The sequence below is a fragment of the Protomyctophum parallelum genome, assembly GCF_964188405.1.
Source record: "Protomyctophum parallelum genome assembly, chromosome: 3".
Taxonomy (NCBI): domain Eukaryota; kingdom Metazoa; phylum Chordata; class Actinopteri; order Myctophiformes; family Myctophidae; genus Protomyctophum; species Protomyctophum parallelum.
In genome coordinates, this window is record NC_139698.1 from 56,514,148 (window position 1) to 56,540,594 (window position 26,447).

A 26,447-nucleotide genomic window follows, 5' to 3' on the forward strand; every position below is an offset into this window, starting at 1 on the left:
CGGTAGCCTACTGTTTAAAACTATTTAAAAAAATGGGATAATATTATTTTTGGGGGGGTGGGTAGAGTCAAAGAAAGTGTGGGCACCCCCGCTCTATGGCAATGATTACTAGTATCAGCATATCAAAATGGTTTAACCCAAAGTGTGACTTACTTACAACATGAAGAATAAAGGTTTGCCCATTTTCAAATCAACACAGGATCTTTACTGGTGTGTTTGGTATATTTAAAACACACTTAACCAAGTTAACCATAACTGGTATAGACATTATCCATGCAGTCTATGATCCATACTTACAAGACGTAGAAAAGGGTTATATTCAAACTCCTCCACTAGATGGCACTGTGGGCTTGTCATCATCATCTCTGGCCTGCAGTCACAGGGGGAGACATACAGTACACGTCATAGTATAATGGAACATAGACACGTTAATACATGCAACATATCGTCTCCAGTCAAAACAGTGATTTTACAATATGAATTATTGGGGTCCCAGAGATATAAATATGGTCCATGTAGCCTAATGCATGTCAAACTGGGTGTCCTTGAAATTAAAATGGTTGCTGCTACAGCCGTAAAAACATCTTCTCTTTTGGGGGTCCTGGGCACATCTTTATAAAAGGGGGAGGGGTCCATGGATATGGAGTTACATTTGTCTCTTTATTAACCAAACAAAAGAAAAATTAACCAAACAAAAGAAAAACATTTGAGAGAGAAAAAATCTAAACAGAACAAAAAACTATTTTTAATTCAAACAAATTAAAAACGCAATCAAAAAAATATTTGCAAGCAAAAAAAAAAAATATTTGAAAGAAAAGAAAAAATAATTGAGAACAAAACTTTAATTTTTTTTTTTTTTTTTTTATTAAAAATTAAAAATTAAACTACATAAAACAAAATACTTACTAAATGTTTGGGTAATAATAATATGTGTTGTGCTAAATAAAATGTTTTTAATGTTTTTTTTCCTTCGTTTGCGAATGAACGTTTTTTTTTTCTCATTGCAAAACGCCTTCTCTCTCAAAACCTATGTCTTTGGTCTCGATTTTTTTTTTCTCTCTCAAAACCTATGTCTTTGGTCTCGATTTTTTTTTTTTCTCTCTTGGATTATTTGTGTGAGGGGTGAAAGTTCAGAAGGCGGGTCCTACGCTGAAAAGATGTAAGACACCTCTCCATTGGCCACTGTCTTAAACCCTTGCTTAGGGTGCAAATCTCAACTGTTTTGGACGGGGGTGGGCTCGTTGGAATCGTGTCGCCCCCCTGGGGGCGTCTTTGGGGGGCTCAAGGTTCAGGGACCCCCAGGGACCCCCTGGGACCCCCCAGGGACCCCCAAATGGTAACTCTGTCATTTCTCAACCGTTTTTGACGGGGGTGGGCTTGTTGTGATTGTGTCGCCCCCCTGGGGGCGTCTTTGTGGGTCTCAAGGTTCAGGGACCCCCAGGGACCCCCCAGGGACCCCCAAATGGTAACTGTCATTTCTCAAATGTTTTGGACCGGGGTGGGCTCGTTGGAATCGTGTCGCCCCCCTGGGGGCGTCTTTAGGGGGCTCAAGGTTCAGGGACCCCGAGGGACCCCCCGGGACCCCCCAGGGACCCCCAAATGGTAACTCTGTCATTTCTCAACCGTTTTTGACGGGGGTGGGCTTGTTGTGATTGTGTCGCCCCCCTGGGGGCGTCTTTGTGGGTCTCAAGGTTCAGGGACCCCCAGGGACCCCCCAGGGACCCCCAAATGGTAACTCTGTCATTTCTCAACCGTTTTTGACGGGGGTGGGCTTGTTGTGATTGTGTCGCCCCCCTGGGGGCGTCTTTGTGGGTCTCAAGGTTCAGGAACCCCCAGGGACCCCCCAGGGACCCCCAAATGGTAACTCTGTCATTTCTCAAATGTTTTGGACCGGGGTGGGCTCGTTGGAATCGTGTCGCCCCCCTGGGGGCGTCTTTAGGGGGCTCAAGGTTCAGGGACCCCGAGGGACCCCCAAATGGTAACTCTGTCATTTCTCAACCGTTTTTGACGGGGGTGGGCTTGTTGTGATTGTGTCGCCCCCCTGGGGGCGTCTTTGTGGGTCTCAAGGTTCAGGGACCCCCAGGGACCCCCCAGGGACCCCCAAATGGTAACTGTCATTTCTCAAATGTTTTGGACCGGGGTGGGCTCGTTGGAATCGTGTCGCCCCCCTGGGGGCGTCTTTAGGGGGCTCAAGGTTCAGGGACCCCGAGGGACCCCCCGGGACCCCCCAGGGACCCCCAAATGGTAACTCTGTCATTTCTCAACCGTTTTTGACGGGGGTGGGCTTGTTGTGATTGTGTCGCCCCCCTGGGGGCGTCTTTGTGGGTCTCAAGGTTCAGGGACCCCCAGGGACCCCCCAGGGACCCCCAAATGGTAACTCTGTCATTTCTCAACCGTTTTTGACGGGGGTGGGCTTGTTGTGATTGTGTCGCCCCCCTGGGGGCGTCTTTGTGGGTCTCAAGGTTCAGGAACCCCCAGGGACCCCCCAGGGACCCCCAAATGGTAACTCTGTCATTTCTCAAATGTTTTGGACCGGGGTGGGCTCGTTGGAATCGTGTCGCCCCCCTGGGGGCGTCTTTAGGGGGCTCAAGGTTCAGGGACCCCGAGGGACCCCCAAATGGTAACTCTGTCATTTCTCAACCGTTTTTGACGGGGGTGGGCTTGTTGTGATTGTGTCGCCCCCCTGGGGGCGTCTTTGTGGGTCTCAAGGTTCAGGGACCCCCAGGGACCCCCCAGGGACCCCCAAATGGTAACTGTCATTTCTCAAATGTTTTGGACCGGGGTGGGCTCGTTGGAATCGTGTCGCCCCCCTGGGGGCGTCTTTAGGGGGCTCAAGGTTCAGGGACCCCGAGGGACCCCCCGGGACCCCCCAGGGACCCCCAAATGGTAACTCTGTCATTTCTCAACCGTTTTTGACGGGGGTTGGGCTTGTTGTGATTGTGTCGCCCCCCTGGGGGCGTCTTTGTGGGTCTCAAGGTTCAGGGACCCCCAGGGACCCCCCAGGGACCCCCAAATGGTAACTCTGTCATTTCTCAACCGTTTTTGACGGGGGTGGGCTTGTTGTGATTGTGTCGCCCCCCTGGGGGCGTCTTTGTGGGTCTCAAGGTTCAGGGACCCCCAGGGACCCCCCAGGGACCCCCAAATGGTAACTCTGTCATTTCTCAAATGTTTTGGACCGGGGTGGGCTCGTTGGAATCGTGTCGCCCCCCTGGGGGCGTCTTTAGGGGGCTCAAGGTTCAGGGACCCCGAGGGACCCCCAAATGGTAACTCTGTCATTTCTCAACCGTTTTTGACGGGGGTGGGCTTGTTGTGATTGTGTCGCCCCCCTGGGGGCGTCTTTGTGGGTCTCAAGGTTCACGGACCCCCAGGGACCCCCCAGGGACCCCCCAGGGACCCCCAGGGACCCCCAAATGGTAACTCTGTCATTTCTCAACCGTTTTTGACGGGGGTGGGCTTGTTGTGATTGTGTCGCCCCCCTGGGGGCGTCTTTGTGGGTCTCAAGGTTCAGGGACCCCCAGGGACCCCCAAATGGTAACTCTGTAATTTCTCAAATGTTTTGGACCGGGGTGGGCTCGTTGGAATCGTGTCGCCCCCCTGGGGGCGTCTTTAGGGGGCTCAAGGTTCAGGGACCCCCTGGGACCCCCCAGGGACCCCCAAATGGTAACTGTCATTCCTCAACCGTTTTTGACGGGGGTGGGCTCGTTGTGATTGTGTCGCCCCCCTGGGGGCGTCTTTGGGGGTCTCAAGGTTCAGGGACCCCCCGGGACCCCCCAGGGACCCCCAAATGGTAACTCTGTCATTTCTCAAGCATTTTGGACAGGGGTGGGCTTGTTGGAACCGTGTTGCCCCCCTGGGGGCGTTCTCAGGGTTTTGTAGGTTTGGGGACCCCCAGGGACCCCCCGGGACCCCCCGTGACCCCCAAATGGTAATTCTGTCATTTCTCAACCGTTTTGGACGGGGGTGGGCTCGTTGGAATCGTGTTGCCTCTCTGGGCGCATTATCAGGGTTTTGGAGGTTCGGGGACCCCTGGGGACTTCCACATGGTAACTCTTGACATTTTTATGATAGATCTTTATTGATGGGAGGGAGAGACAGAGAGAACCATTTATATTCATCTGCATATTCTTCTTACTATAGCTCTCTCTCTCACACACTTTGAGAAATTACAGAGTTACCATTTGGGGGTCCCTGGGGGGTCCCTGAACCTTGAGACCCCCAAAGACGCCCCCAGGGGGGCGACACAATAACAACGAGCCGTCCAAAACGGTTGAGAAATGACAGAGTTACCATTTGGGGGTCCCTGGGGGGTCCCGGGGGGTCCCTGAACCTCCAAAACCTTGAGAACGCCACCAGGGGGGGGCGACACGATTCCAAAGAGCCCACCGCCGTCCAAAACAGTTGAGAAATGACAGTTACCATTTGGGGGTCCCTGGGGGGTCCCGGGGGGTCCCTCGGGGTCCCTGAACCTTGAGCCCCATAAAGACGCCCCCAGGGGGGCGACACAATCACAACGAGCCCACCGCCGTCCAAAACGGTTGAGAAATGACAGAGTTACCATTTGGGGGTCCCTGGGGGGTCCCGGGGGGTCCCGGGGGGTCCCTGGGGGTCCCTGAACCTTGAGCCCCCTAAAGACGCCCCCAGGGGGGCGACACGATTCCAACGAGCCCACCGCTGTCCAAAACGGTTGAGAAATGACAGAGTTACCATTTGGGGGTCCCTGGGTGGTCCCTGGGGGTCCCTGAACCTTGAGACCCACAAAGACGCCCCCAGGGGGGCGACACAATCACAACGAGCCCACCGCCGTCCAAAACGGTTGAGAAATGACAGAGTTACCATTTGGGGGTCCCTGGGGGGTCCCGGGGGGTCCCTCGGGGTCCCTGAACCTTGAGCCCCATAAAGACGCCCCCAGGGGGGCGACACAATCACAACGAGCCCACCGCCGTCCAAAACGGTTGAGAAATGACAGAGTTACCATTTGGGGGTCCCTGGGGGGTCCCGGGGGGTCCCTCGGGGTCCCTGAACCTTGAGCCCCCTAAAGACGCCCCCAGGGGGGCGACACGATTCCAACGAGCCCACCCCGGTCCAAAACATTTGAGAAATGACAGTTACCATTTGGGGGTCCCTGGGGGGTCCCTGGGGGTCCCTGAACCTTGAGACCCACAAAGACGCCCCCAGGGGGGCGACACAATCACAACAAGCCCACCCCCGTCAAAAACGGTTGAGAAATGACAGAGTTACCATTTGGGGGTCCCTGGGGGGTCCCAGGGGGTCCCTGGGGGTCCCTGAACCTTGAGCCCCCCAAAGACGCCCCCAGGGGGGCGACACGATTCCAACGAGCCCACCGCCGTCCAAAACGGTTGAGATTTGCACCCTAAGCAAGGGTTTAAGACAGTGGCCAATGGAGAGGTGTCTTACATCTTTTCAGCGTAGGACCCGCCTTCTGAACTTTCACCCCTCACACAAATAATCCAAGAGAGAAAAAAAAAAAATCGAGACCAAAGACATAGGTTTTGAGAGAGAAAAAAAAAATCGAGACCAAAGACATAGGTTTTGAGAGAGAAGGCGTTTTGCAATGAGAAAAAAAAAACTCTCATTCGCAAACGAAGGAAAAAAAACATTAAAAACATTTTATTTAGCACAACACATATTATTATTACCCAAACATTTAGTAAGTATTTTGTTTTATGTAGTTTAATTTTTAATTTTAATCTTTAAAAAAAAAAAAAAAAAAAAAAAAAAATTAAGTTTTGTTCTCAATTATTTTTTCTTTTCTTTCAAATTTTTTTTTTTTTGCTTGCAAATATATTTTTTGATTGCGTTTTTAATTTGTTTGAATTAAAAATAGTTTTTTGTTCTGTTTAGATTTTTTCTCTCTCAAATGTTTTACTTTTGTTTGGTTAATTTTTCTTTTGTTTGGTTAATAAAGAGACAAATGTAACTCCATACATGGACTATTAAATAAATGTAGATTTCCTGGAGACTAAAAAGTTTGAGAACAGACTGGTGTAAAGCCCTGGCCCGACTCAGCACCGGCTCCACCAGCAGGGCGAACGTCAGGTTCTTCATTGATTGATTGATTGATTGATTGAAATATGTATTAACACTTTGCAGAATTACAGTACATTTCAAGCACAAACTCAATACAAAGACTGTTAACTGTGAGTGGACGACCCAATTAAGCATTGCACATGTTTACAAGAGGGTCCACCTTGTTCAATTCATCAAAACATTTAGAGACATACAAATACACTTCTATAGTCAAAGAACATGGTGTACTCATGTCCACTGTCCTCAGAATACCCACGCTTTAAATACCCATCAGTGTTGATTTTGTCGACTAAAATTCTAAAACTAAGACGAAAAATGTTCGTCGACTATCTTTTTCCACTGACAAAACTAAATGGAAACTAAGCTATGATGACTAAAACTAAATATACTGACGATTTTGTCAATTAAAAACAAGACTAAAATGTTAGGAAGGGGACTAGTGGACAAGAGATCCAGTATAAGTCATTTTACACTTTTTTGCATGCTGAAAATAGCCGATCTACAAGCTCACAACGCGTCGCAGCACTTTTCAGAAAGTGTAAAAACAGTCATTACGACGGCATCGAGGCCCGCCAGAATACATTTTAGTCGACATCATCAACTGTAGATTTAGTCGACTAAAATCTTGACATTTAGTCGACTAAAACTAGACTAACACTGAAACACTCCGGGTGACTTAAAATGCGACTAAAACTTGTCGCCAAAAACAACACTACTTTCAACACCCATGTCCACAGAACACCTTCTGCAAGAAGAGACAGATGCTTTCATAATTGTTGTTGTTGCACAATCTCAAGGCACACCTGGACACTGGTTTAACCTCTGGCATTAAAATCACTTGGAGCAAGTGGTCCTCAAAGTGGGGACCAGGGACCCTCAGGGGTCCTTGAGGGGGGTTCCCAGAAATATTGATTATATCATCAAAATCAGTTTAACCAATTTGTTTTTTTTACTAAAAAAAAATGAGAACAATTTGGAATAATTTTGAAAAGTCCTCTCCTGGGGGTCTGTGGCAAAATACATGTACATTAGGGGGTCCTCTACATTGTGCGTCAACTTGTGTAATTAGAGGGGCTTCTCCAAAGAGACGATGAAACCCCCTCATTCAGTGAGTCTTGTGTTTGCTCAACAGCACGCTGACCGACTCTGTCCTCATGTCAACTCTGATATCTGAGGTCATGGAGGCAGCCAGGCTGCTGTTAACCCTTCATGGTGTCCGCGCGCACCGTGTGTGCATGCACATCGCATCCAGGCAGGCACATGCAGGACCCACATGCACTCTGACTCTGTGGTGTGTGCGTACTGTCTGTCTGGGAGAACTTGGAGAAGACACACACGATAGCCTATTAATTAAATCCCTTTATTATAATGAGACTACATGTGTTTGTATTATTAACTAAATGTGCACTAATGTCAGCAATATGCAATCACAAAGAATTAACATCAACGTTGCACACAATGCAATACAAGGAAGAATAAACATTGTATTGTGCCAGCAGTGGCTGTCTAAGATTTTCTGTAGCCTAATTAAACTTTTTGTGGTGGATAATAAAATAAACTTTACCTTAGTTAAAACAACCCAGAGACAACAGAGCTCGTTTTCCTTGCAGATCATCTCACACCGTCACTGAAATGTTTTCACAAATAAGATGATCGCTACATCATCGAGCAGAAAACCCACGGCATTTTAGCCGAGCCAGAAACGTCCAACATATTGGTCATGGATTGATAATCAGTGTTGCAGAAGGTATTCACACGTTTTAACGTATCAATACTGCAATGTAGAAATACTGGTAATTAGTAAAAGTCCGGAATTCCAAATTGATTTTAGACCAGTACTTTTATTGGTATCAAAACAGGCCTTTTGTACAGGAAACTGTACAAAAGTAAAAGTACTCATGCAGCAGAATGTCCCATTTCACAACTTTTCAAATGTCTAAAATTTATAAAAATGAGGTTGTCTGAGCAGAAGTGATTCCGATATGTGCTGTGACTTGAACCCAATAAATTGCAATTAAAAAAAAAGAATATTAAAGAGGGACATTTTTAAATAGCCGATAACAAGCACACAATGTGACAGCTACGAAGACAAAGTACTCTCATAAAAATATATATATACACACACTGAACTTTGTGTGAACAACCATAGGCACAACAAATGTATCTTAGGAAGGTGCAATTTGACCACACTAGTGCGAGAAGAGGGCAAAGGTATGTGTGTGTGTGTGTGTGTGTGTGTGTGTGTGTGTGTGTGTCTCACTAGTTTTTTTATCAGTTCGTTCATGTATCTTGATTGTTCAGAGAAAGAAGCTTTTCGCATGTTTTCCCTGTAGTAGCAAAGTTTTTTGTCTATTTCCAGTGGCTTTGAGACTGCGAAACGGTTTTCCATGCTGCAGCAACAGTCGGTTGGGACGGCTTGAATCCTGCATGATTCCTCGAGCTTTGATTGACACAGCGTTCATCATACAGGGCTTGGATGGGGGAGAGCACATCTGCTGAGTCCTGACGCGTCCGGCTACTTTAATATACTTCATCATACTAAAATAGCTGATCTACAAGCTCACAACACACGCTCGAGGTCACACAACTCAGCAGTGTCTCCCTTTCTATGAAGATAAAAACCAACATGGAGGTTTTGGGTGAATGTGGTGTGGACTGTGTGAAGGAGCGTCATGGTGTCGTCAGACACATTGTAGAAGGACAGAGTACCTGCACTGTGGTCCAGGTACACTCCTACTCTGGAGGACACAGGGCCTGAGATGGGAGTTTTAAAGAAGTTGTGCATGATTCCGACATCTAGCAAAACATTATGATCTTGTTCTCCTTCATCGGCACACAATAAAGCCCACGACCGATCAATGGATCCAAATCCACTTACAATAGGCATCTCGTCTCTGCTGATATCTTTATATGAAACTGCTATTGTAACAACGAATCCACTCCACTTTACCTCAGAGTACCAGCATCCACTCAGACCCTCTCTACTCAGAACCTGACAACATCCAGTGAATCTCTCTGGGTGATCAGGGTGTGATTGTGGTTCGCTCATATGCGTTACTTTTCTGTTCCCTTTCGACAGAGACAGGAATTCATTTGCGGTGTTTGGATCCAGTGTGATTGGACGTGCATATTGTAAGAACTCAGCTCTTGTCTTGGGTTCTGGTGGTGTTGACAGTGAAACATCCATTCTGCTCACCGTCTCTGAGACATTTGTCCCTTCCTCTGTGAGACTGTCCTCTAGTTTGTCTCTCATATTGGACTCGGCCACAGTCTCATCTTCAACGTATCTCTGGTCGCTGAGATACACCCAGTCATCGTTGCTGACTGGTGTAGGTTCAAGAGAGCAGCAACGCTCTCGGACTTGGAATTGGAATTCCTCTGTGAATGAGAACTGCTCCAGGTCACACAACTCGGCAGTGTCTCCAGGTGACGAATAAAGCCAAAGTCCAGCATGGAGGTTTTGGGTGAACGTGGCGTGGACTGTGTGAAGGAGCGTCATGGTGTCGTCAGACACGCTGTAGAAGGACAGAGTACCTGCACTGTGGTCCAGGTACACTCCTACTCTGGAGGACACATGGCACACTGGGATGTCAGTTCCAATACCTCCGTGTATGAAACTATAACCTCGTTTGGTACATCCTAAAGACCACGATTTGTCATTGGATCCAAATCCACATTCACCATCACCTGTTCTGCTGATGTCTTCATGTGAGACGGCTATACGGCCACAGTATCCACTCAGCTCTACCTCCCAGTAACAGCGTCCAGTCAGAGCCTCTCTACTCAGAACCTGCCACACTCCAGTAAATCTCTCCGAGTGATCAGTATGTAATTGTGGTTTGTCCATCACTGTTACTTTTCTGTTCCCTTTAGACAAAGACAAGCATTGATTTGCGGTGTTTGGATCCAGTGTGATCGGACGTGAATATTGTAAGAACTCAGCTCTGGTCTTGGGTTCTGGTGCTGTTGACGGTAAAACATCCACTATGTTCACTGTCTCTGAGACATTTGTCCCTTCCTCTGTATAAATGTCCTCTAGTTCGTCAGCTATGATCTTCGGTTCTTGTCCTGTTGACAGTAAAACATCCACTCTGTTCACTGTCTCTGAGACATTTGCACCTTCCTCTGTAAGAATGTCCTCTAGTTTCTCCTTCATCTTAGACATGGCCACAGTCACATCTTCAAAGTATCTCAGAGGACGGACATTGCTGCTGACTGGGTGTGTAGATCCACTGATCGTTGAGAGGGAGGAGGTGTAACGCTGTAGAAAATGGATGTGATCTTCTGTGAGTGAGAGCTGCTCCAGCTCAGCATGTCTCCTCCTCAGTTCAGTGACCTCCTGCTCCACACGCCTCCTCAGTTCCTCAGCACGACTCACTTCACTTTTCTGCTGATCTCTGATCAGCTCCCTCACCTCAGATCGTCTACTCTCCATGGAAGAGATGAGCTCAGTAAAGATGGCGTCACTGTCACCCACTGCTCTGTCAGCACAGTGGTTGATGGACTCCAACTCATGGTGAAGCACCTTCACGTCTTTCTCTCTCTCCTGGATTCTCTGCTGGATGTTCTGCTGACTCGTATGGAGCTCTTTCTGTCTCTCAGTCCGTTCTGCTGCAGCTGAGGTCGTATCGTGACCTTTGTGTTCTTCCACGGAGCACAGAGAACAGATACACTGCTGATCGGTCCGACAGAAGAGCTCACTCACCCTGTTGTGACTAGAGCATATGTTCTCCTGAAGCTCACCAGAGGCTTTGACCAGCTTGTGTTTCTTAAAGGCAGGAGACTGATAGTGAGGCTGGAGATGAGTGTCACAGTAAGAGACCAGACACTGAAGACAAGTCTTCACAGCTTTCAGTCTCCTCCCAGTGCAGACATCACAGGCCACATCTCCAGGTCCAGCGTAGAAGTGCTCAGGAGGTGCAGCTTGGAGTCCTGTTGAAAGATTGATTGACATGTATTTATGAATTTGATAAAAATGTATTTCATTTGTATGTGCCTGTACCCTCATATTTGGTAACCTAATTGAGCCAGCATGACTTGGTTGCCTAGTAACTATTGTTTTTGTTACTGCCTTACCACCATTCTGTGTTATATACCGTCACCTGCAGGAAAACGCTTTGGCATGGTGCTGGGCACGGGGGAGAACCTTCTTTGCCGAAATGTTTGATGAATTAATTAGATGAATTAATTAAGATTAATTTATATTATTGCTCTTGTATTGCTATTGGAGACACTAGGGGGGCACTAGGCAGACACTGGGGGAGGCACTGGGCAGACAATGGGGAGGCACTGGGGAGGCATTGCATGGGGAGGCACTGGGGGGGGTCACAATATTATTTTTCACAATATTTTAAACACAATTTTATTTTCCAGACAAATGACCGATTTAAGATTCTCATGATGTATCTCCCCCCAAGCTTTTCACATGTTTTATTTAATTAGGCTACATTACAAAAGTAGCATTACTTTTCATGTAAAATGACCTCATTTCTGTGGAACAACTACAGGTATAAACATGCTTTCTTGTTTGGAACCTAGCTCGAGTTAACAAACTTAAAAAAATCTTTCTTTGATGGAATCTTAGGATAGATGTAGACCTATTTGACAGTGCAGAAACAGAATTGCCTTCCTTGATGTATTAATAATGAGTATCAACGACCATCAACTGGGTACAGAGTAGACACATACAGCTCCCCTCTGCTAGCCGCAATTTGCAACTCTAGATTTTTTTTTATTTTTTTTTATAATGGGATGAATCTAGTTGCATTGACTCCCAACTCATCCAATTTGCGTTTGCGATCTGCTTGCCTTAAACAACGTTAAACTCACCAACATTGCAGCTGTAGTCCAAGCTTGAATTATCCTCTTTCAATATGCAGAGCTTGTTTTTCATAAAAATCCACCGTAGACATGAGCTACTTTCTGTCAAGAGTGCTGGAGTTTGGAAGCGCTCGTCGTAATTCACTGAATGGCCCTGCATGCCATCTGTTTCACATCTGCACATAATGCAGTAGGCAGCAGCGCAACCCCTTAATGAAAAACGAGCGCTTCCAAACTCCAACATTTCTACTTCTTGACAGAAAGTAGCTCATAACCTGTCTGATCCTTATGTTACACAAAATATATCCAAAGGTCAGAGATCTTTTTGTGCACAGCTGCATTCTGGGACCTTACCATTAGCTTTAGAAACGGGTAGATTCATTGGTACTCCTGAGGAGGACAGAGTGTGTCTAGTGTGTGATTTGAAAGAAATTGAAAATGAAATTAATTTTTTGTTTTACTGCCCTTTATATGAAGAGTTAAGACATGTATTGTTTTGTAAGATGACAACCATCTGTGCTGGCTTTTTCTGGTTGGAGGACTATGAGAAGCTGGAGTTTTGTTTTGGGAGGGGTATTTTTGCTTTGGCAGACTTTTTATGCAAATCGTGGGAAATGAGGCAGAATGTTTTGTTTGTGTAAAAATCTTTCTTTTACACAATGCAATATTGAAGCAATGTTATGGTGTGTCCTGTAAGTCCATGTGGGCTGGGCGCCTTTGGTGCATGACACAGAGATAAAGAAATCTATCTATCTATCGGGGATTTTTAAGAAAAACAAGCTCGGCAGATTGAAAGAGGATAATTCAAGTTTGGACTACAGCTGCAATGTTGGTGAGTTTATAGCGTTGTTTAAGACAAGCATATCGCAAACATAAATTGGATGAGTTGGGAGAGTTGCAAATTGCGGCTAACCCTCTGCAGGCCTCTACTACTGCTCTGGTCCATAGCCTTCTACTGCTTCGATTCTGCCCTGCAGTAAGGCTATGTGACTATCAGTATTAAATCTCAAATCGAAATCAGACAAGCCTTTCCTCTTTTGTGGAAATCTCACGAACGTTTGACCTACTCACCAATAAAAAGACGGGTTGTGTCAATAGAAAGCCTACTTTCCTTAGTGGACGCACTCTGAGCCCCCCACCACACGTATAAACGGTACTTTTTGGCCAAAAGGGGATTTAGTTTCCACCAGAAAAAAAATACCTTTAGTTACTCCGCTGCGCCCTCTACCGATATTGCCCATAGAACTGCCTCATAGAGAATATTTTTCCTCTGGTGAAAACAAATCCCTTTCTGGCCAAAAAGTACCGTTTATAGTGTGGTGGGGGGCTCAGAGTGCGTCCACTAAGGAAAGTAGGCTTTCTATTGACACAACCCGTCTTTTTATTGGTGAGTAGGTCAGAGAGGCTGGTCTGATTTGGATTTGAGATTTAATACTGATTAGAGCGGGCCGATCCGTCGGTCGCACCGATGTATCGGTCATTTTGGGCGCCGATGCCTGCCATTTTGTGACATCGGACATCGGTGTTTATTTAATCCGATGTCCCGATGTTTATAGTCAGTGACATGTTCTCTGTTTGACATGCACATGAACGTTGAAATGCATTTACACAAACTATCCAGCCGAGGGAGATAGGCTATAACGAGTCCACAGTCAACGAAGAAGCGCATGTTGCGGCCGCAACATGCGTTTCTTCGTTGACTCAATTCCTCTTCCTTGAGTCTGCACCGGTAAAGCCAAAAGGTGTGTATATTTATAATCCACAAATGTTTTTCTCATCAACCTCTCGATTATACTGACTGATGTTAAAGTTATCTATGACTAATGCCTTCCCAAGTTCCCAAAGAGAGTTCTATACTATATAACAAGCCGAGAAAAACGAGGCGGCATTTGTCGCATGGGACGGGGGAAAAGGCCCCGACCTCCTGGGCTCCGAGGGACTTCCAGGGGCAGAAAACAGAAAACATAATAAGCCCAATGAATCAATGATGCGCTGCGACGCGAGGCTTTCTTTGTGTGCACACTACAATTGTAATCGTCTAGGCAGGATACTTGTACAACGCCAAATAAATAGATATTAACAATTCAGTTTTGTATGAGACGTTAATTCCCCACGCTGTGTGTGCTGCGCAGTGCCACACCAACTTCTACAAACTTCAGCAGTTCGTTTAGCCAACTAAAACCCCGACATTTTGTTCAACGACAAATACAAAACGCAGCATAACCCTCAAATTACGAGAGATACCTGAAAGCAAATTCAAAGTTTGGCATGAAAGCAGCAGTCATTAGGCCTACTAGTGGCCTCGGTTCCTCCGACGGACGAGAAGAAAATGTAATCATCCCATTATTTGTGTAGCAAAACAATCATTTTCTGTTTGTTTGACGACGGTAGCTTAACAGTTTGACTGTTTTTTACGATTAACCCGCATTTTAATCAACCCCCCTTCACTGCCGAGATTGTTGTATTACCTTTAGAGCATACGCTGAATTATTTGGGCTTTTAATCCGCGAAAATCCATCAAAAAAAGCTCCCGTGGTTTGTTATGATCTGTGTGTAGCATCCACCATCTTGGTGCACCCGGAAGACGCACACAAGATTGGTTTCAATGAGGCGTTGCAACCAATGCATTTCCATTGGCCTCAATTTCCCAGAAGCCCTAGCAGCCCACAGCATGTAGTCCAGGCAAAGTAGCATTTCCAGACAGACTAATTAAAATAGAATTTTTCTCACCATAGATCATCTCTATGAGGTGTCTAGAACAACATACTAAAAGTCCTAAGAAATCCTAGATGCGGAAATTGTTTAATTCTCATCAATTCAAGATGTGTGATAATACCTCGAGAAAACTAAACACCCTAATGGGCTTTTTTTTTTCTTTTGTCCTATCACAATGAAACTTTCCACAATGAATCTTAACATGAAAACTAAACTTTTTTGTATTACAAGTTTCTCTGAAACTTAATTTGAATATGCAAATTAGCTTAATATATATTGAATATGCCCACATTTGCATATCACGGAAATTACTTTTCCCCAAAATGTATAATATTTACATTGTTGTTTGTTAATTATATCAAACACACTGATCAGACTTTCATGAACCATTTCATCGAAATATTGTGACTTCATAGAATAACACAATAATACTTTCATGAACCATTTCATCGAAATATTGTGACTTCATAGAATAACATCAAAAACACCATTCATATGTATGACAAATGTATAAATCCGTCAAATCTTCCTCCAACCATCCTACTGCTAATGGTTGATGGCAATGCTGCTTTTGGACTGGCCTCTAACCTGAAACCTGCCGGGCTTGGTTGTACCTACTGGGGGCATAACCCCCACCGGTATAGTCCTCAGGGTCACAGAGGCCAGGTGACCTACCTCTGGGAGGACATCCCCTGGCTGCAGCAGTGTCTCAGTCCATCCCAGTCTTCTTGTTCCTGTACTCTGCAGACGCGCCTGAAGCTGTTGCAGGCCATCTCCCACCTCCAGGTAGACTCCATCACACATCTCCCACCTCCAGGTAGACTCCATCACACAGCTCTGTCACCTCCAGGTAGACTCCATCACACATCTCCCACCTCCAGGTAGACTCCATTACACAGCTCTGTCACCTCCAGGTAGACTCCATCACACAGCTCTCCCACCTCCAGGTAGACTCCATCACACAGCTCTCCCACCTCCAGGTAGACTCCATCACAGCTCTTTCACCTCCAGGTAGACTCCATCACAGCTCTTTCACCTCCAGGTAGACTCCATCACACAGCTCTGTCACCTCCAGGTAGACTCCATCACACAGCTCTGTCTCCTCCAGGTAGACTCCATCACACATCTCCCACCTCCAGGTAGACTCCATCACACAGCTCTGTCTCCTCCAGGTAGACTCCATCACACAGCTCTGTCACCTCCAGGTAGACTCCATCACACAGCTCTGACTCCTCCAGGTAGACTCCATCACACAGCTCTCCCACCTCCAGGTAGACTCCATCACACAGCTCTGTCACCTCTAGGTAGACTCCATCACACAGCTCTCCCACCTCCAGGTAGACTCCATCACACAGCTCTGTCACCTCCAGGTAGACTCAATCACACAGCTCTCCCACCTCCAGGTAGACTCCATCACACAGCTCTGTCTCCTCCAGGTAGACTCCATCACACAGCTCTGTCTCCTCCAGGTAGACTCCATCACACAGCTCTCCCACCTCCAGGTAGACTCCATCACACAGCTCTGTCACCTCCAGGTAGACTCCATCACACAGCTCCGTCACCTCCAGGTAGACTCCATCACACAGCTCTGTCTCCTCCAGGTAGACTCCATCACACAGCTCTCCCACCTCCAGGTAGACTCCATCACACAGCTCTGTCACCTCCAGGTAGACTCCATCACACAGCTCTGTCTCCTCCAGGTAGACTCCATCACACAGCTCTGTCTCCTCCAGGTAGACTCCATCACACAGCTCTGTCTCCTCCAGGTAGACTCCATCACACAGCTCTCCCACCTCCAGGTAGACTCCATCACACAGCTCTGTCACCTCCAGGTAGACTCCATCACACAGCTCTGTCACCTCCAGGTAGACTCGATCACACAGCTCTCCCACCTCCAGGTAGACTCCATCACACAGCTCTGTCACCTCCAGGTAGACTCCATCACACAGCTCTGTCTCCTCCAGGTAGACTCCATCACACAGCTCTGTCTCCTCCAGGTAGACTCCATCACACAGCTCTGTCTCCTCCAGGTAGACTCCATCACACAGCTCTGTCTCCTCCAGGTAGACTCCATCACACAGCTCTGTCACCTCCAGGTAGACTCCATCACACAGCTCTGTCTCCTCCAGGTAGACTCCATCACACAGCTGTCGCTACAATTATGTTGTGTCTTTCCTACTCAAAGGTTTCACATGTGACATTAATTCATTTATTTTTAATGTCACAATGACACAATCCCTTTAATGTTTTGCAAATTCATCCATCCATTCATCTTCATCCGCTCATCCGAAGTCGGGTTGCATAGAGTTCCAGACTTCTCTTTCCTGGGCCACGTTAGCAGGGGAACCTCCCCTGTTGTTGCTACCTTGTCGTGGTGGGGAGGCTTGTGTGCCTCTGTGACCCTGAGGACTATACCGGTGGGGGTTATGCCCCCAGTAGGTACAACCAAGCCCGGCAGGTTTCAGGTTAGAGGCCAGTCCAAAAGCAGCATTGCCATCAACCATTAGCAGTAGGATGGTTGGAGGAAGATTTGACGGATTTATGCATTTGTCATACATGTTTTTGATGTTATTATATGAAGTCACAATATTTTTATGAAATTGTTCATGAAAGTCTGATCAGTGTGTTTGATATAATTAACAAACAACAATGTAAATATTATACATTTTGGGGAAAAGTAATTTTCGTGATATGCAAATGTGGGCATATTCAATATATATTAAGCTAATTTGCATATTCAAATTAAGTTTCAGAGAAACTTGTAATACAAAAAAGTTTAGTTTTCAGGTTAAGATTCATTGTGGAAAGTTTCATTGTGATAGAACAAAAAAAAAAAAAAAGCCCATTAGGGTGTTTAGTTTTCTCGAGGTATTATCACACATCTTGAATTGATGAGAATTAAACATATTTCCGCATCTAGGATTTCTTAGGACTTTTAGTATGTTATTCTAGACACCTCATAGAAATGATATCTGTTGAAAAAAAAACTATTTTAATTAGTCTGTTTTTTGGGTCTAAAATGGGCTAGATTGCCTGGACTAATGTGACGATTTCCGGTTTCGTCATCAAAGCGAAGCCATCCAGTCTCATACTCCGCGACGAAGACGGATTTTCTTTTGATTCATTACATTACGGCGGATTAAACACATAAAACAAAAGGCGGGTATGTCCGATACGGCAGCGACATTAACCTGGAGTAATCCATTCGCGGCACGGAAACTGTTAATCCAATCCAAATGGTATTTTTTCCCCCCAGTCAACAGCCATAAGAATACACTCATGACAGTTTGACGTGCCAAACTTGTGCACATAATGATCCGTGTTCACTCTGTTCAGCTGTTGTCTGCGCAGTGCGCACATAATTATATAAATTAATATCCCTCATTGAACGTCATGCTAACTGACTTCATGTTATTTTATGACACAAAGTCACAAACACGTTTTGCTATTCACTTATTGCACAGCCCATCCATGGCCTCATTCATACCAAGCAACAACTTAACATGAATAAAAAAATCACACCTGAGGGAAGTGAGTGCCCCTCACTTGCGGCTTGCGGCACACCAGCTTGCGGAGAATAAAATACAATTATTAATTTATTTGGGCAGGCACTGGGGAGGGACTGGGAAGACACTGGGGAGACACTGGGGAGGCACTGGGGAGACACTGGGGAGGCAGTGGGGAGGCAGTGGGGAGGAAATCAGGGGCACACTGGGGAGGCACTGGGAAGACACTGCGGGGGAGGCTCTGGGGAGGCACTGGGGGGGCACTCAGGGGCACACTGGGGAGGCACTGGGCAGACACTGGGGAGGTACTGGACATTTCATATCACACACACACTAGGGCTGACCCAAAAAAAATGATTAATCGATGTTCAATCGATACGCACGGGAATCGATTTTTAAATTTTGAATCGAATAGTCATTAAAAAAAAGCGGCCGCTTTTGGTCCGCGAGACGGCCCCGTTTGGTCCGCGAGCCATGCTCGCGCCTCGCAGCACCGCAACGCCTCCTCCCCTCTCGGCTCACTCGTGGTGGTAACAACAAGGAAGTCAACACACACACACACAGCAGCCTGCACTCATGCCGCCACAAAATAAATTTAAAGTGTGGTTGCATTTTAGAATATGCAAGGAGAACAAAGAACACATATGGGATGGCCCAAGTGGGGCGAAAAATCCGCGGCGAAAAATCCGCGGCGAATCACGCATGGGACAGGGGAAAAGGCCCCTGACCTCCTGGGCTCCAGGCGCGCTAATTTGAGCCGCGGTCATCCACACTTTTCTACCCCAAGAAAGATCCTCGTCGGAAGGGTCTGAGAGCGGCGTAGACCGCGGCGCAAATTAGCGCGCCTGGGGCTCCAGGACTGGTGCTTTTTTTGGTGTTTTCACATCTGAGTTTCAATCGGAAGAGAAGCTTTGATTATAGGCTATATATATATTATTTTTTTGAGAGGTAATGCCTGTGTCAGGCAGTTGACTTGTTTTATTAAGCCTAATTATTTGTAGTGATCGACCGATAATCGGCCACGGCCGATTATCGGCTTCGATATTCATGATTTTAATTAATATCGGTATCGGTGCTAAAAACAAATAATCGAAAAAAAAACGGCCGATTATTATATTTCTCATAAATGCGCAAACATGGTGAAACAACCACTTTCATTGAAAATCCGGTAGAGTACGGTTGTAAGGAAATGTATAGCTGCGTGTCTGAGTCTCCCAGTGCTCCACCCCCGGAGGAGTAGACACCATAGAGTTATATATCTCTAAGGTAGACACGGCTTAGCTCCGCTCTACAGACTGACGTCTCCTCTCTCTCTCTCTCTCTCACACACACACACACACACACACGGAGTCAGAGAGAGGGCCACTGCAGGGAGGAGGCTACTAACCTTGTAACGATAAAAAAGCTTTGCTGTTTTCATCTTCAATTAACCAAAATAAAATCCACACGTGAGAGGGACAGAGTCACAGAGAGCAGTGGTAGAACTACGTTAGCCAAGCTAGCTGCTGCCTGCTAACGCTGCAAACAACAGCTGTAACACGTTGTATTGATTGCCTGTTGTGTCCGTGTGTCTGTGTGTGTGTGTGTGTGTGCGCACGCACACACACACACACACACACACACACACACAGGACAACGTTTTTTCCCCCCATCCTGACCAGCCTAATATGATTATTGCATGTTGGCTATAATTAGTTGCCAATAACTTTATTGTTGGCCAGTGTTTTGAGACATATTGTCTTTTATTGCTATAAAATGAATGGTAAAAACAAATTCTACATGCATTAAAAAAGTGGCCAGTGATCTTGAAAGTGGCAAACAAGGCACATGGCTTTGGAGAGTTTGGGCAGCAGATCTACAAGCTCTCAACATGTCATGCTGCAATGTGCTGTGGGCTTGTAGATCACCAATTTTGATAAACTAGTAGTGCCTCTACAGCCCATTGGGCACTGACCTACTTGGAACGATGCAAGTTGGAAATGAATGCCCCACCCAGTAATTATGTCTGTCTCCCTTTTATGCCCATATATGGAGTTCTTTGTAAGGCATGCCCAAATAGGTAGTATAGGCAGCCAGCTTGTGGAGTTCTGTCTTCTGTGTCAGGCATGCCCAAATATGGAGCCAGCTCCATATATGGATGCTGGGCAGTGGGCATGGGCCCGGTCCAGATCCCGGGCAGAGGCCTTTTTGGGGCGGTTCTGGACAATTACACACACACACACACACACACACACACACACACACACACACACACACACACACACACACACTTGGTGCATTCATAGATAAATATATAGATAGATACATACATAGATACATATATATGCTGCTACAGTACATGCAATTTAAAAAAAAGCTGCATTTGATGGAGGGGGGGGAAGTGTTACTGAAACGATGTTGGTGCTTCTTATAAGCGATAAATATCAATAATGCATTTCAAGGAATTCTTGTGTTGGAATTTATGTTACTGTAAAAACTTTTTTTTTTAACTTAAATAATCGGCTCATAATCGGCTATCGGCTTTTTGATTTGTCCACTAATCGGTGATCGGAAATATCGGCCAAAAACCATATCGGTCGATCACTAATTATTTGTGCGTCACTGCTTTCATGAAGGCTGCAACAGTTGTTGCTTCAATGCTTATCGTTTTAAATAAATGAGACCAATCCAAGCATGCCTTTCTCTCCGCTATTGTTTAAGGTGCGCGCCTCGCATCGCGCACCTCGCACCCCCCCCCCCTTGGGTTTCGAAGCGTTGAAGATCGAAACTAATTTATATCGAAGCGTCGATCATCAAAAACGTAATCGAAGGTCAGCCCTAACACACACCATGATTCACTAGCCCCCTCAAAAAAAGCCTTATGTGCCAATGTCAATGTATTCTATTGTTAACCTAATAGAAAAAAACATATTTTTAAGTTTAGAAGTTTTTAAAATGTATTTATTATTATTTTTATTAATGACTAAACATCGGTCCAAAACATCGGCATCGTATCGGCATTGGTGGTGTAGGTCTCTCCAAAATCGGCATCGGCATCGGACCCAAAAATATGGCATCGGTCGGGCTCTAATACTGATAGTCACATAGCCTTACTGCAGGGCAGAATTGAAGCAGTAGAAGGCTATGGACCAGAGCTATGATGGAATATGATTAAAGCTCACATTTCATATCGCGCATGCACACGCACACACACACACACACGCACGCACACACACACGCACACACACACGTGCAACATATTGTTTCCCCTCAAGATAGCCTGCTACACTGCCTTGTTAGCCTTTTATATTCTTGTAATGAAGCGTTCCATCTCTTTATTGGTTTATAAATTATATCTGACAGACAGTGAACTGTATATTTACACAAGAAACTTGTCTCACCGGTCTTCGTCTTCTTCAGGCTCTCCACCACCTCAGCCAACATGGTGTTTTTCTTCAGAACAGGTCTTGGGATGAAGCCGTGTCTGCATTGTGGACACGTGAACCTTCCTCTCTGGTCGTCCTGGTTCCAGAATCTCTCGATACACCTCCTGCAGTAGCTGTGTCCACAGGGAACAGTCACTGGATCCTTCAGTAGATCCAGACAGACAGAACAACTCAACTGTTCCTGGTCCAGTTGAACTCCCTGCTGCGCCATTTAAGTACGTCCGTCTGACTGACTGAAAGAGTTTAGTTTGGTTGCGTTTTCTTAGGCTTCGTACAGACATCAGACGAACCTTAGAGACTGAGTAATAGTGAGTATAATAAGAGACGAACATGCTCTGTGGCTGTGCTTGTGCTGTCCGTGTTTCATGGCCGCCTCATTTTCCAATGGAAGTCACAGTTGTGTGTGATGGGGGAGGGGGCCAATCAAAGCCACAGATATCACAGGACAAGGAAATGGGAGGTTCTTCTTGGTTGTGTGTGTGTGTGTGTGTGTGTGTGTGTGTGTGTGTGTGTGTGCGTGTGTGTGTGTGTGTGTGTGTGTGTGTGTGTGTGTGTGTGTGTGTGGGCGGGGGGGGGATTCAATGATCCACTAGTAAAAAAAAAAAAACCTGTGTTGAAACTTGAGTCAGTACTTTTGTTTTTCTGTTCAGTCTATGAAATAAAACCTAAATTAAAATTTGATGAACTTCTAAAGACAAAACACTGTTTTTCTCTCTCCAAATATGTCTATTAAAACTGAAATACAACCGAGAAAAGAGGGGGAAAGGAAAAAAGGAACACTGATCTGAGAACACACACACACACACACACTAAACGGGCCAATGGCAGCTCACAGCACTAAACTCCGCCCCTGCACAAACTCACATTGTATCATACATAGTCACTAGCAGCACAGCTTACAACAAATACACACACACACACACACACACAGACACACACACACACACACACACACACACACACACACACACACACACACACACACACACACACACACACACACACACACACACACACACACACACACACACGTAGGCCTACAGGACATTATAAGTCCTAGTTTGTGTGCATCTTTTCTGTGGTTGTTTGTTTCTGTATTGTTTGTTCAATCTTAAATGTAACAAAAATGAGGTTATATGTCTGAGCAGAAGTGATTCCGATAATATATGATGTGCTGTGACTTTAACCTAATGAATTGCATTAAAAAATATACAGTAGGCCTATAGCCTATTAATGAGGGACTTTTTTAAATAGTCGATATTACAAGCATACAATCTCTGTTGTGCTCCACAGTAGTGACAGATATGATTGAAGACAAAGTACTCTCATAAAACAATAGACATTTATTCAAGGTTGTACTTTATTCTTACATCATTATGTACATGTTTTCCCAAAGTAAAAAATATAAATCTATTTCCAGTAGCTTTGAGACTTCAAAACCGTTTTTCCATGCAGCAGAAACTCAAACAGTCTGCGGTTGGGATGGCTTGAATCCTTCATGATTCCCCAAGCTTTGATTGACACAGCTTTCATCGTACAGGGTTTGGATGGGGGGGAGAGCACAGCTTTCATCGTAGGCTACAGGGTTTGGATGGGGGGGGGGGTTTCAATGATCCACTGGTAAAAAAAAAAAACCCTGTTGAAACTTGAGTCAGTACTTTTGTTTTTCTGTTCAGTCTATGAAATAAAACCTAAATTAAAATTTGATGAACTCCTGAAGACAAAACACTGTTTTTCTCTCTCCAAATATGTCTATTAAAACTGAAATACAACCGAGAAAAGAGGGGGAAAGGAAAAAAGGAACACTGATCTGAGAACACACACCCTGTGAGCACATCTAGCCGTCAGCAGGCGTGAACTTGAAGCTCAAGATTTCTTCTTCGTGGGTTTTTTAGACAGCTGGTGGATGGAAAATAAGCTCCACCTCCGCGTCCGACGGACGCTACGGACAGTCTCAAATGGACGCGACGGACAGACTCAAATGGAAGCCGCGCACAAGCGTGAAAATGAAGCGTGTCACCCGGCAGTGATAGGCACTAGCCAATGGAACAGATGCAGCCTGCAGCCCATCCACTGGGAGGAGTTATACTTGTAGTTGTCTTCTTTCACGCTGTCAAACGCCCCCTGGGAGGGAATTGTGAAGCCATGTCAAGGGATACAGGAAGACATCTGGGCAGTGGGCAAACTGCTCGAAGTAACATTATGTCCAAATTGTTAACAAAACATTGAAAAATCGTCTGAAGAAATAAAGTAAAGCATTGGTTCTCATGTTTGCTTCAGATCACCCCTGTAATCTTTTCATCCATGGCACCCCTGGCTGAATTACATTGTCATTTACTACTGTAACCCTGATCCATGACATTGAAAATAACTTTTTTTTATACTTTATAAAATAGCCCGTTCTCTTCATCATGTGCTGCCCTTCTCATCACCATTATCCATCTCCGTGGTGGTCTAGTGGTTAGGGTGCGGCGCTCTCACCGCCGCGGCCCGGGTTCGGTTCCCGGTCAGGGAACACTGTTTTATGATGAATTCCTGTTCTGTTCTTTAACTATATAGAAGTGTCTATTTGTACGTCTTTAATGTTTTGATGAATTGAACAATGTGGACCCTGTTGTAAACAAGTGTAATGCTTAATTGGTTCGTCCACTCACAGTTAACAGTCTTTGTATTGAGTTTGTGCTTGAAATGTATTGTAATTCTGCAAACTGTTAATAAATATTTAAATCAATCAATCAAAAATCTCCTTCTCCTTCTCACCGCCGGGTGACACACGCTTGTCGGCAGCTTACATCTGACGCCGCGCGGAGGAGAGCGTCAGATGTAAATTGTCCGTCCGCAAGTCGTCGGCGAAAACAAAACTAGTTTTAAAACTCCTCGGCCGGGAGGCGTACCCGGGTCCCCCGTTCCAAAGGCACGTACGTTAACCAGTCGTCTAAACAGCCATGACAGCGAAGAAGCAACAGAGCAACTTATAGCCTACATTAGAATGCGCCTTTGTCTGTGTCAACATCTTGTCACTCAAACGTCCCTCTCACGCCCACTTCGCTAACGAAGAAATAGAGGACTACAGGCGTTTAAATAGGCTTCCGTGTGCGTCTCCTCTAGGAACCGCCCAAAGCCCCGGAAGGATTTAAAGTGAGACCTGACGCGACGGACTTCTGAAGCTTTCACGCCCGCCAGTGTATTCACAGCCACACACACACACACACACACACACACACACTAAACAGGCCAATGGCAGCTCACAGCACTAAACTCCGCCCCTGCACAAACTCACATTGTATGGAGTCTATGGACAGTTTGAAATAAAAGCTGATAGAGCAGAGCTCACAACAGCAGCAGAGACAGAAAATATCAGTAGAGCACACACACACACACACACACACACACACACACACACACACACACACACACACACACACACACGTAGGCCTACACTACAGGATATTATTAGTTCTAGTTTGTGTGCATCTTTTCTGTGGTTGTTTGTTTCTGTATTGTTTGTTCTTATCTTAAATGTAACAAAAATGAGGTTATATGTCTGAGCAGAAGTGATTCCGATAATATATGATGTGCTGTGACTTTAACCTAATGAATTGCATTAAAAATATATAGCCTACAGTATATTAATGAGGGACTTTTTTAAATACTCTCTGTTGTGCTCCACAGTAGTGACAGATATGAAGACAAAGTACTCTCATAAAACAATAGACATTTATTCAAGGTTCAAGGTTGTACTTTATTGTTACATCATTATGTACATGTTTTCCCAAAGTAAAAAATATAAATCTATTTCCAGTAGCTTTGAGACTTCAAAACCGTTTTTCCATGCAGCAGAAACTCAAACAGTCTGCGGTTGGGATGGCTTGAATCCTTCATGATTCCCCAAGCTTTGATTGACACAGCTTTCATCGTACAGGGTTTGGATGGGGGGGAGAGCACAGCTTTCATCGTAGGCTACAGGGTTTGGATGGGGGGGGGGGGGGGGGGGGGGGGAGAGCACATCTGCTGATGCGTCCGGCTGTCATCGTACAGGGTTTGGATGGGGGGGAGAGCACATCTGCTGATGCGTCCGGCTGTCCGCACAACCCTCTGCAATGCTTTGCCGTTTAGGTCGGCGCAGTTGCCATAGGCTACTCTACATTCTCATATTATAATTCTGCTAATATTATCATGTTGGTTACGGTTTATGACATTAAAAATGAATTAAAATAAAGAATCTGGAAAAATTTAATCGATATTTCACATAAAATTCCATAAAATGATGATGACATCACAAGACAAATGGTGCCAAGAGTGTGTATGAATATACAAGAGAATAAAATGATATTGTTAAAATAGATTATTAACCACTTTATGGCCCTATATATATTATATTATTATATTATACATCATGCAGCAGCTAAAATAGCTGATCTACGAGCTCACAAAGCAGGCTGAGAGAAAAACATCATTATAATGAAACTACATGCTGAGAGACGCAACAAAAGCAATGTAGAAGGTTGATAACATTTGACGCGTTTGAGTAATTCTACTCACACAACTCAGCGGTGTCTCCAGCTGAATGAAGGCGCTTTGCTCTGTTGCTGTACGATTGTGGGCAGGTGAAGAAAGTGTGCCCCACTTCATTGCACAGGCTACAGACTCCGGCACTAGTATACACTCCTTCCCCTTGTGGCCAGTCATACCACATTTCCAGCACTTCACGATGTCACATTCTTTCACCTGGTGAAATCTGGACTGGCAGATATAGCATCTCTGTATCTGGCCTGCATACGTGATTTTCCCATTGTATGGCCCCAGGGAAATGGAGTTAAGCCCCGTTCCGACCGGCCAAAGCTGGAAATGAAAGCAAAGCTGAACTCATTTCAAAGCTGCTTTTTTTTGAGAAAGTGGGCGTGTACAAGGTACCTGTCACTCAAGCTGGCTT

General features: G+C 45.6%; 1 protein-coding gene across 1 annotated transcript; it reads right to left on the reverse strand.

Moving 5' to 3' along the window:
• Positions 1–8,608: 8,608 nt before the first annotated feature.
• LOC310856765 (tripartite motif-containing protein 16-like) lies at positions 8,609–21,725 on the reverse strand (the record flags this gene model as incomplete). The annotated part of the gene is made up of 2 exons (XM_083762240.1): positions 8,609–10,980; positions 21,470–21,725. 2 exons carry the CDS (start codon positions 21,723–21,725, stop codon positions 8,609–8,611), a joined length of 2,628 nt encoding a protein of 875 aa, XP_083618366.1.
• Positions 21,726–26,447: the final 4,722 nt, after the last annotated feature.